The following is a 12149-nucleotide window of genomic DNA, read 5'->3' as shown; positions in this document are numbered from 1 at the left end:
TATGCCATCCAGGATACAGGTGCTTCTGTAATTTACATTTGGTCATGCTTAATATGTTGATATTCTTCTTCAGATTTATTTATCCATTTTCTAAAAATGACTCTCACAACCTCATGTTTTCACATAACTATGTACAAAAGCAGGAAGGAAAGCTTATCTCTACACACCTCTGTTCTTAAGGGAGGAACATCTTTGTTTAAAGTTGCGAAGCAGACTTTTCTGTCAGTTTCATACGCCAGGTTTCAGTCACATGCCTATGCTTTAGCCGCAAGGGAAGCTAGGAAAGTGAATTTCTGACTTTTTCAACCAAATAATGTAAAATGGGTTATATCAGAAAATAGGAAGGGCCATACGAGGGAGGTGGTGGGGTGGCTGTTATAGAGGCAAGCCACCAGTGTCTGCCACTCCAGGTATTGCTAAGGTGGCACTTCATAATTTTATTCCCAGAAATTCAGACATTAGACGTTATAAACTGATTACTGAATTTATGACTTACTTGTTACACTGGCACTTTTGCTTATCTTTCACTTTCAAAATATTGCCATCTCTTTCCCAGCCAGAAATATAAGGGTTTGTTGTAGTCTTCATATCATTTCTTAGTTTTCTTTTATCGTCGTCGTGGTGCATAGTTTACTAAATGCCCAACTGAACAGATATCCAACTGTACTGTTTAGACTGATCTTTTAAAAAGACTTCTGAAAAGTCTAATTGCATTAACCGATGATTGTAGTTCTGTCATTTTAAACTTTCAGTTTACCATGCAGGTTTCTCCAGTGCTAGAGAGCTACAGAAACACTTAAGGCCTGGAGATAAGAGTAGGAAAAACATTGCCTACTGTGAAGATACCTGTACAGGGTACATTTTTGATACAAAATGAGGTACCACATGCTTTCCCTAATAATGTCTTTCTCATCTCTCCTATGTTTCTGTATGCTTCACTCTACTTCTTTATTGAACCTATAATTTTCAGCAATGAGCCAGTCAGCTCTACTACTTATCTATTGTTTGAACTTGGAAAAGCTATATGACCTCTCTGTGCATTTGTCTTTTGATCTGTAAAATGAGATAAAAGTGCTCTTTCATGTGGGTTGCATGGCACAAACAACAAATCATCTCTTCTACCTCCTCCCCTTCTACCTCCTCTTCCTCCTCCTCTTCCCCCTCCTCCCCACTTTGCTCACTTATTTTATGGCATTAGAAAGCTATTTTTCAGATGGACAGAATTCATAATACAATCTCTACAAGTAATTATCTTTCTCTTTTTACTTTTTCATGCAATTATTTGCTTCATCCTGAAAAGAAAACAATTTTAAATTTTGTAAGTAAAACAAAAAAGAACCCACAAATTTTATTTCTGCACTAAAGTAGATTTCTGTGAGGTTTTGCAGTTTGTTTTCTTGACAAAGACGCTGAACTGTTCAAATTTAAACTTACTCTTGATAATATGCCATCTCTGATATTCATGCATAAAATACTTTTTTTATTACAAAAGAGAGCAATATAATTGTTTTCTCAGCCTCACTCTCCAGAGACAACCTTTATTAATATTTTGGTGTATCATGACCAATTTGTCCCTAAGCACTGACAAACATGCATGAGTATACTTAAACATAGTTATAGTTAGTGTTTTTAAATAAAAGTGAAATCATATTCTTCAGCAGTATTGCGACATCATTTGTTTCTTTTAACGATATCATCTGATCATTCTTGACTTTTTATTTTCATATATAAAAGTTAGGAAAATCTGACTGTGAAATCCTTGTTATTATAAAGAGCAAAAATAAAACAACAATAACAACAACAACTGGAGTTCCCATTGGTCCTATGTAAAAGGGCAGCAGGTCTCTCTACATTGGAAGCCATGCCCCATTCTTTTCTTTATTTTTATTAATAGCTTTACTGAGGTATTACTGATATACAAAGAATTGCACATATTTAATGTGTACAGTTTGAGTTTGGGCATATGCCAGCACCCGTGACTACCATCACCACAATCAAAGGAATAGATGTATCTAACGCCTCTCAGAGTTTCCTTTTATCCCTTTGTCTTTTTGTGTTTTTTCCTTTGCGTGTGTTTCTGTGTGATAAGAACACATAATGTTATTCTTATTTTCAAACCGATTATCTGTATAGGCCAACAGATGCTACCAGACAAAACAAGGAACAGAAATAGAAAAGCGTACTTTTGCTCAATGAAAATAAAACAGTGCAGTTATTTTCATTCATTCATTTATTCATTCATTCATTCAGTTATTTTGTATGCTCTTACTATGTTCCACAGGCATTGTTTTTAGCACTTAGGGTGCAATGGTGGAAAAAGGAAAAGTTTTCGGATATTGATGTTTACATCCTAATGGGGGAAACAAAAAAGATGCTTGTATTTCGAATACTTTCAACTACATTCCCTCTTGAATTGATTTCTTCAGTCAATTATTAAGTTACTTTTGAAATACTTATTGAAAAATTATGTCTAACATAATTTTTATCATAATAAGTGATATTCTGTATAAATTTTAGATAATATAGATTAAAAACACCTATAATTCCATAATGTAGAAAACTATGGCTGTCATTAATGTGTGTCTATGTGTGTCTATCTCACCTGTTTTTTTTTTTTTTCTGTATAGATGTATGGACCAATGTAATTTTCTAAAAACAAAAGATAATTTTGTAAGCTAAATTCCCTTATAGTTTTAAATATTCCTTAAGAACATATTTTTTTCCATTTCAAATCAGCAATAGATATGCTGCAATTTATTTGAGTAGTAACCTATCATTGAATGTTGAGGCTGTTTTCCCCCTAAAATTTCGTTAAGTATCCTATGATAAATAGCTTTATATATATAGCTTGGTATGTATATATGATTGTCTGCTTAGGGTAAATGTCCAGAAGTGGCATTTCTGGGTCAAAGTGTGTTAAACACATGCAGGTGTGATGTATAATCTCAGCTATCCTTCCAAGGAATGTAATTTTAACAAATTATAATTTACCAATATTTATTCCCCTGCATCCTTACTAGTATTCAGCTATTTCCAGTTTTTTTTTCCTGATAACTGCCCAGTTTTCTAAAGAAATAAGTTATGTAATTGGTTTAACTTTCATTGCTTTGATCATAAAGAATTTAAGCATTTTTCACATTTATATTGTTCACTTGTTTGTCCATTTGGTGAATTGCCTTTTACATTTCTGTCCACATGTCTATTTTGGAATTAATTCTTTATTTTTTTAGTAAAAATGTCTATGTATTAAATATAAATAAATATGATTGTGTTATATATTTAAAATTATTTTTCTGGTGTTTCCTTTGTCTTTTATGGTATTTTTGATATTTCATTTTACATGGTTTAACCTATTAATATTTACCTTTAAATTTTCTGCTTGCTTGTAGCTTTACATTTTTTTTCCACTTTGGTATCAGAAATGATTTTCCTTCATGAGCTTCGAGTTCCTTTATTTTTTATAAAAAGCAAGAATCTAGTGGAGATTTTTAAATAGGAGTTTTATGGTTAATCAAGTGTCCCGGTACATATGTATGTATGCATTTTGTATTTTTTAATTTTTAAATTTGTTTTGGAATAGACTTTTTTTTTTCTATTTTCTAATTTGAAAATTCTACCTTTACTGTATATAGTTTTTTATTCAGATTTAGTGCTGGGCACTTCTCTCCTTTGTCAATCATAAAGGATAAAGCTGTTTCAACTTATATTTTTATAATGTATTTAAATATTTGATAGTGCAATTTCTCCTGATTGATTTGAATTTTTAAAAATTGTCTCTGTAGGAATGCAAACTAGTATACTACAGATGTCAACATTATTGGTAGATAATGAGAGCTATAGAAGTTTTGAAATGGAGGAGGACAGGTAGAATCTTGGGGAGGATGTGGCACTTTGGCTGGACCCAGAATGATGAACCTGATTTGACCTGGCAGAGGGGAAGGAGAAAGGCCATTCCAAGTGGGGAAACAATGTGAGTTACAGCTACCAGAATTGTGAGCAAGCATTATATAATGGCTGATGGGAAAGGCAGGGTGGAGGGGATATAATATTTGTTGAGTACCTACTGAATGAGAATCACCATCGCTCTGTATTTTATAGGAATAAGTCTGAGGTCAGCTGAATCCTCATACTTTGTCTCCTGTGTCAGTGCCTGTTCAGTGCCCTGCTTTCACACTGTTCCAATCTGGATGCATTTCTTTGAGGTTCTAAGAAGTCATTCACTCACAAAAACTTTATTGGTCGATATAAACCACAGTTTCTTGACCTCAATGCCATAGACACTTGGGACTGAAAAATCCATTCTTTCAGGGAGCTGTCCTGTGCATTATCTTTATCCCTGACCTCAACCCACTATTTGCCAGTAGCGATCCTGCCGCCTCAGTAGGACAACCAAAAACGTCCCCAGATATTATCAAATGCCTTATAGGCGGGCAAAATCAACTCGGAATCTCACTGATATAGAATATAACAAAGCTATGAAATTTGGTGGAGGGTTTATATTGAACAGTGCATAAGAAATAAATATCTTCTTTTTGTTTTCCTCGTTGAACTTCCTTTTAGGATTCTCTGCCACTGAATTTGGTGGCGGGAGTGGGGGTGGGAATTGTGCTTTGTTTATTGCAAGGTTTCTCAACTGTGGCACTACTGACATTTGGACCACATAATTCTTTGTTTTGAGGGGTTGTCCTGTGCCTTGTGGGATGTTGAGCACCACCACTGGGCTCTTCCCAGGATATGCCAGTACTCATCCCCTGAGTTGTGACAACCAAATCTGTCTCCAGACACTGGTAAACCACTGGCCCTTGTGGAGAACCACCGATATAGACTAAACCAAGGATAGGAATTTATTCTGCGTAACCCACAAGATGTAATTTTAAAACTCTCTGTTTTTTCTTCCGAAGTCTTTTTTTGGTTACTATGTACTTAGTTGTTTTTTTTTTTTTTTGCTTTGTTTTGCTTCTGCTCTCTCCAGGATTCTCAGTCTCAGCACTATTGATATTTGGGGCTAAATAATTCTTTGTTGTGTGGGGCTGTCCTGTACCTTGTAGGGTGTCTGGCAGCAGCCTCGGCCTCTGCCTCCCAGGTGCCAGTAGCACCTTGCCCTCCCCCCCCGCCACCCCGCCCCACTCCATAGTTGAAACAACCAACACTGCATCCACATATTGTCAAACATCTCCTGGAGGGAAGGGGCAAAAAGTACCCCTGGTTGAGAACCACTGTTCTATCTCCGCTTACACATCCCTGTACAGTGGTTCTTTTCAGCCTTTTCTTTCAGAAGAACTATATGTTTCTCTCCTTTTCTTACTCATAGACATTGAGTGATAATTGTTGTTGTTGTTATTTCTTGAACATGATTAAAGAACCTCACTCTCTATCTCAAGTGGTTTAATTGTTACATTTTTCTCTAACAAATATAGCATTGCCCCTAAGAGGAGCTCTAGCAAATAACATATACTCTAACTTGCTAAACATTCATCATTTCTCCTCTGAGTGAACAGGAACAGGCCATTTGAGCTTCTGTCACAGGTTCAGCTAGACTGCTTTGCATTAGAGTAAATTTGTACATACCTCTCTATTTCACTAAATGTGAACATGTGCACAATCTCCAGACAAGCATATTGTCTTGCACATAGTAACTGCACTGAAACAGAAAGTATAAATATTGGAATCAGGCATATCTAAATCTCGTTAATTCCTCTTTAATGAGATTTAGTAACCTTAGGCAAGTTAGTTCCTCTGACCTTGCTTCATCCTCTGCAAAATGGGGATAAGGTTACCTCCTGAGTGGATTATTTAATAAAGATTATAGATTATAAGGTAAAACAACTAGTATATATCAGACACTCTAAAATGTTAACCATTGTTATTAATTTTATCAAGAGATATTGAGAAGTATATACAGAGCCTTTGAAGCCAGTATTTATACCTCAAACACCTACACCTAGAGTGTTTACCTCTTTATTTCATTTATGACTTGCTGTGGTCACAGCTGAGGCATGCTAAGAAGAAAGATTATTACATAAATTAGATGTTTATATAGTTTATAAAATGATCCCCCCTGATTACTCTATCTTCCTTCTGGCTCTCTACCTAACCATTACCTTACTGCTGACTGCATTCCCTATGCTGTGCTCCCCATCTCCGTGACCCTCTCTATCAGCTGATGATTTGTACTTCTTTAACCCTCTATCGCTTTCTCCCAGCCCCCCCCTCCACCCCTTCCCTCTGGCTGTCACCCAATTGTCCTCTATATTTGTGGTTCTGTTTTCAATTAGTTTGTTCTTTTTGTTCCTTAGATTCCATATGTAAGTGAAATCATATAGTATTTATCTTTCTCAGTGTTCTCAAAAAACAGTGAATTTTAAAATTTAGAATCATTGTACTTCTTTTTGCAATGTGAGAAGATGCATATTAATTCTAAAGAAAACATAGGAGATAAAATTATAAATTAGGAGTTTTACTAAAATTGATTCTTATGGCAAAAGTGTCATTTATTTTTACTGTTTTCCCAGTATATGTGATATATTTTTTCTTTCATGTTTATTTCCCCCTGATGTATATATGGGGTTTTGACCTTTTTAAGACAAACTGAAAAATAAAATATGATGAAAATAGACAACCTGCAAGTCACATTACAAAATTCAATAAGTAAGCAGAATGCACTATTGTGTTTATGAAAAAGGATTTCATTGTTCAATGTGTTACACCAGGATGTAATTTTCCCTAGATTAGAAAATAAAGTGTTATTATAAGGCTGAGGTACATGATTTTGGTTATATCATAGAATTTAGAGGTGAAGGGGACCCCAAAATTATTTAATGCAACCATCCCAATTTATTAGTAAAGAAAGTGAGGCCTCTAAAGCCAAGTGACTTTCCCCAAATTTTTAACCAATTATTAGTAACAGAATTTGTATGAGGATCTGATTTCCACTGAGTCAGACACCCCGCTGTTAGTAACATATCTCTGAAAAAAAAAATAGAATTTTGGAAACTTCTAGAAGATTTAGCAGCTATATTGTTATGAATTCAAAAAAAATGGAGAATGATAGTGGAAGTATTTTTAGAGGTTGTTGTGGTACCAACCACCAGGTGAAAATATAGTATTTTGACAGGAATAAACTTGATAAAAACTATATTTCAATATAGTACAACTATTTTAAAGTAAGAAAAGCACCGCCGTTGTCCTCTACCAAGTCTTTTAGAGAAGAGACAGGTAGATGTGGCAGGCTATAACAGAAACTGAACTCTAACCAACACATAATATTTATTTTTTCCCCACATAATCTCTCACTCTCTCATTTTCAAAGCACTTTTGAATTTATTAAGGAACATACACAACATCAAAAGCTTAGTGGTGTTATTTAAGAATTAATTAGGTGTCTTCAAACTGCCAGTATATTTCCAATACTTCCTATGGATCTTGAATACTGCATATCTTTAACATGTCTTGAATCTTCCAGTAGCCTGGTACAACTTTTCAAAGTAGACATCAGTAAAACTGCTTGGGTTTTCCTCGAGATTTCTTGTGTCTTTTTCTTGAGTTCTTCTTTTGTTTTCCCGACTTGTGTTGTTCAGCCATTGTTACAAGATCTTCTGGGACACTTTGATTTGCTCTTTCCAGAATTTTAATCAATTCGGGGACGTTCTTCCTGTCGCTTTGAGTCATAAGTGTAGTAGATGTTCCCATCTTCCCTGCTCTTCCGGTACGCCCTACTCTGTGTACATACTCTTCAATACTCCGTGGAAAATCGTAATTATATACGTGTGTGACATCATCAACATCGAGACCTCGGGATGCTAAATCAGTAGCAATCAATATTTTCACATCTCCACTTTTAAAATCATTTAATGCTTGCTCACGATCACTCTGTTCTCTGCTGCCATGCAAGGATTGTACAGGTATGCCTTGGAGGCTTAAGTCGCTGGATATGTCATCAGCAACAAGTTTTCTGTTGACAAATATGATGACTTTGTCTTTGGGCGACAAGTTTCGTAGGAATTCTTGTATAAGAGATCGTTTTTCTTCTTCTGTGGTAACAGTTATATTTTGCTTTACTGTGTTTACGGCAGCCAAATCAAGAGTACCAACATAAACAATCATAGGCTCTTTCAAATAAGATTGTGCAAGTCGATGAATGGTATCTGGCCAAGTTGCACTTGTCATAATTGTCTGCCGATCTGGGCGTATGTCAAATAAGATCTTCATTATTTGATGGTCAAATCCCAGATCCAGCATTTTATCTGCTTCGTCTAGAACTAGGTAGGTAATGCTTTTTAGGTTGACAAATTTATTCATTTGTAGATCATTCAGCCGTCCGGGAGTTGCAATAATGATGTCTGTACCTTTGGCAATGTCTTTTATTTGTTGTTCTCTACTTCCACCGCCATATATACAGATACTTGTAAGACCTTTATATGAATACTTAGAACATTCAGCTTCCACTTGAAGAGCTAGTTCTCTAGTCGGTGTAAGGACTAGCATGCCAGGTCCATTTCTTTCTTCTCTAGATACTGGTTGAGAATTGAGATGAATAAACCCAGGCATTAAATAAGACAGTGTTTTGCCTGTTCCAGTTTGGGCCACTCCTATAAGATCTATCCCTTGTAGAATAATTGGCCACACCTGTGATTGAATTGGTGTTGGCTTTTGAAATCCTGCTTTTTCGATGTTTTTAAGCAGATCAGGATAGTGCTGGAAAGCGTCTTTGAACTTCAAAGTTGGTTTGGGGATGGAACGTTTTTCACCATCTTTCCAGTCATCGCATATTATATTGAAATTTTCTCTTCTCCAGTTGTCTACCTGAACTTGAGATAGTGAGCTTGTTGCTTGGGATTCTATGTAAAAATTTTTCTTAATTGGTGGTAAACCTGCCCATTTTCTTTTATTCCACTCAACAACTCCTGCCCTGACTCGATCCCAATCTATCCAAGGCCGAGCTTGTGTACCAGTGTTATCTGTGCTTAACTCTCTTCCAGCAGAGGCTTGGGATGCAGCATTATCAACGCTGGATTCTGAACTGTAGCTTTCTTCTTGTTTTTTAACAATAGTTTCTATAGCCTCTTTGGCCTTTGCTTTCATGTCCTTGCTGCCAAATATTTTTACCACTGCTTCAGAATCACCTTGTGTGATAAATATTTTGGTGTTTGTCATACTCTGAATGTTTTTTATTTTTGATCCGCCACGACCAATCACCACACCGATCATGCTGTTCTTTATTTTAAAGCAGAGTGGTGGTTCTTGGGGGCTGGACGCCCTAGGCTCCAGGTGGCTGGAGAAGCCCCTCCAGCCCCTGCCTCTCCCGCCGGCTCCGCCAGTTCCGCCGGCTCCGCCAACTCCGCCAACTCCGCCGGTTCCGCCAACTCCGCCGGTTCCGCCAACTCCGCCAACTCTGCCGGTTCCGCCAACTCCGCCAACTCCGCCGATTCCGCCAACTCCGCCGGTTCCGCCAACTCCGCCAACTCTCCGCTACTCCGCAGGTTCGCCACTCCGCCGGTTTCCGCTAGTCCACAACTCGGCCAACTCCGCCAATCGGCTGTTCTGCCACTCGGCCGGTTCCGCCAACTCTGCCGGTTCCGCCAACTCCGCCAACTCGGCCAACTCCGCCAACTCTGCCGGTTCCGCCAACTCGGCCAACTCCGCCGGTTCCGCCAACTCGGCCAACTCCGCCAACTCTGCCGGTTCCGCCAACTCGGCCAACTCTGCCAACTCCAACTCCAACTCCGCCAACTCCAACTCCGCCAACTCCAACTCCGCCAACTTCAACTCCGCCAACTTCAACTCCGCCAACTCCGCCAACTCCACCAATTCCGCCAACTCCACCTCCGCGGCCTCTGCGGCCTCTGCGGCCTCCGCGGCCTCCGCGGCCTTCACAGCCTCCGCGGCCTTCGCGGCCTTCGTGGCCTTCGCGGCCTCCGCGGCCTCCGCGGCCTCCGCGGCCTCTGCCACTTCCGCCGCCTCCGCCGCCTCTGCCGCCCCTGCCGCCCCAGCCATCCCAGCCGGACCTGAGATCTCTTGGATTAGGCTCTGTCCACTTCTGCTCCGGGGCCTCAGCCATTGCTGGTAATGGTAAGGTTGGCGCGGACCTCTCGCACACCTAGGATTGAGAGAAGATGTGGCCTGAGGCCTCTCTCTCTCTCTCTCCAGGCTCTTGACTGGTGGCCTGCTTCAACCAGCCTGTAGGTAGCTGTGGAGCCGTTACCTAGGGAATCATTGTCCCACGTGGTATCAGGGCGGGACTTTGATGGCCTGACCAATCACAGGCCTGGTAGGAGGGTGAGGTAAGCAGACACTTCTCGAGCAAAATTTAAAGTGATACGCTCAAGGGCTGAGTCTATAGGCCCATAGAGGACCCTGATTGTGAGTGTTTCCTCAACTTTTGTGTAATAGATGCCTCAATCGCTCACCTCATTTTAGTTCTGGCTCAGGTTGGAGCAGACTTGAAGTACGCCTTGAACTTTTCCACGGAGTCTTTTTAATAAGCCGGTTAGTTCATAGGAAAAAAACAGTGGATTAAAAAAAAAAACTTGTTTGTTTCACTAAGTTTCTTTTTGAGTAATGATACTTAGTCTAGATAAATTCACCAATTTTGCATCCTCTACGTTAACTTAAATTGTACCATCAGAAGTCTGTTAAGTGCACACTTAGGGATGCCATTTTGGCACTTATTCTTTGACTAACCTCCAACTTTTTTTTTCAGGCAGTTTCTATATATTATTTCATAGAATGCTGGTTAGAAGAGAGAGGAAGTAGTGTCTAAGGTACCTTAGGCGGTGTTTTCAGTAGTCTGCTGGTTTTCTTAGTGCATCTTAATTTTTTTCCTTCCCCATGGTTTCATAGGTTCACTGATCTTAGAACTAGCAGGTTATATAGATGTCATTTGTTAAGTGCAATGCAGAAGACACCCTGGCAGCAGTGGGGGCAAGTGGCTGTCCAGCTTCTGTTTAAACAGTCAGAGGCAAGAAGCTCACTTTGCTTCAAGGATATCCATTCCGTTAGGAGGCAGTTTAACGGTTACAAAGATGCTGTTGAACTAAAGTATGCCACCTCTTGTTTGTTTAGGTCCTCCTTCTGACTTCTGAAGTTACACACAATAGGTTTGATTTTCCTTGTATCCGTGTATATGTAAAGACCACTGTCAAATCCCCTTAAGGTTTCTGTTCATCAGGGTAAAAGTCCTCTTTTTGAAAACACTTCTTGATATGACTTGCTTTCTAAGATGTACACCATCCTGTTCCTTTTGGACATGGTGCATTGAGGACCTTTTATGATGTGGCACATAGAACTGAACAAAACAAATCTGCAGAAATGGCCTTACCTTTACTATTTAGGTCCTCTTCACTAAGCATGACAGTTCTACTAATTGTACCTATGAACTCAAGACACAAAGCTGAGCACAGGAACATGATGGGCATTTAATGCATTCTTCCTCATTCTGTACTTATATGGTTGATTTTAATTTTTTTTCTTTGTTTAGTAAAAGTAGGCCATATATTTATCCTTTTATATTCGTCCTGTTAAGTTTGGTCAATTGAAGCAACCTAGTAAATATAACTTTAATGCTGATTCTCTCATCCCACATAGTATCCTCTAATTTTAATTGTTTCGCTACTTATGCATTTATAGCATCTTTCTCTCTTCAGTTAAAGTTGCTGATTAAAATTTGAACATGTTTGAATATTAGATAGAAGTTTGTGACACATTGGGAAAATTTTTATGTCAGCGTTTTTATAGAAAGCTGCCTTTAAAAATAAAAAAGACAAACATTTATTATCTGACACAGTTTCTGGGAGTCACTAACCCAGCAGTGGCTTAGCTGGGTGGATCTGGTTCCGGGTCTCTCACGGGATTTCAGCCAAGACGTCGGCCAAAGCTGCTTTTTGTAGAAAGAAAATATTGCTGGCTAAGTATATTGGGAAATATAAAGCCCTACATCCTCTTTGTAAGAGTCACAATGCGTATTAGGTATCTCAGGAACTCTGATAATTACAGGAATTGAGAAACTCAATTGGACATTGTTTAACTCAAAGTTTCCAAAGGAATTTTCCAGTGAAACTTCTTCTCAATATATTAATTAATCATTTACATGGAATAATTTTAGATTTTTAAAAATTACACACATGGTGCACGGGGTTCCCATATACTTTTCA

At 38.5% G+C, this 12149-nt stretch overlaps 1 protein-coding gene across 1 annotated transcript; it reads right to left on the bottom strand.

Moving 5' to 3' along the window:
- Positions 1-7491: 7491 nt before the first annotated feature.
- On the bottom strand, positions 7492-9993 carry DDX53 (DEAD-box helicase 53). The gene is made up of 2 exons (XM_011378470.1): positions 9520-9993; positions 7492-9468 (listed from the first exon to the last, which is right to left on the bottom strand). The coding sequence occupies exons 1-2, from the start codon at positions 9991-9993 to the stop codon at positions 7492-7494; spliced, it is 2451 nt and encodes an 816-aa protein (XP_011376772.1).
- Between the last annotated feature and the right edge of the window lie 2156 nt (positions 9994-12149).

The sequence above is a fragment of the Pteropus vampyrus genome, unplaced genomic scaffold, assembly GCF_000151845.1.
Source record: "Pteropus vampyrus isolate Shadow unplaced genomic scaffold, Pvam_2.0 Scaffold339, whole genome shotgun sequence".
Classification (NCBI taxonomy): Eukaryota; Metazoa; Chordata; class Mammalia; order Chiroptera; family Pteropodidae; genus Pteropus; species Pteropus vampyrus.
Note: the sequence above shows the minus strand (reverse complement) of the source record. Positions and strands in the feature narration are given on the sequence as shown.

Bases quoted from the DNA above. Each gene is read 5' to 3' on its own strand.
- DDX53 (XM_011378470.1), bottom strand. From the start codon at position 9,993: ATGGCTGGGGCGGCAGGGGCGGCAGAGGCGGCGGAGGCGGCGGAAGTG. The intron at 9,469-9,519 runs GCCGAGTTGTGG...CCTGCGGAGTAG, and splicing joins ACAGCCGATTGGCGGAGTTG to CGGAGAGTTGGCGGAGTTGG.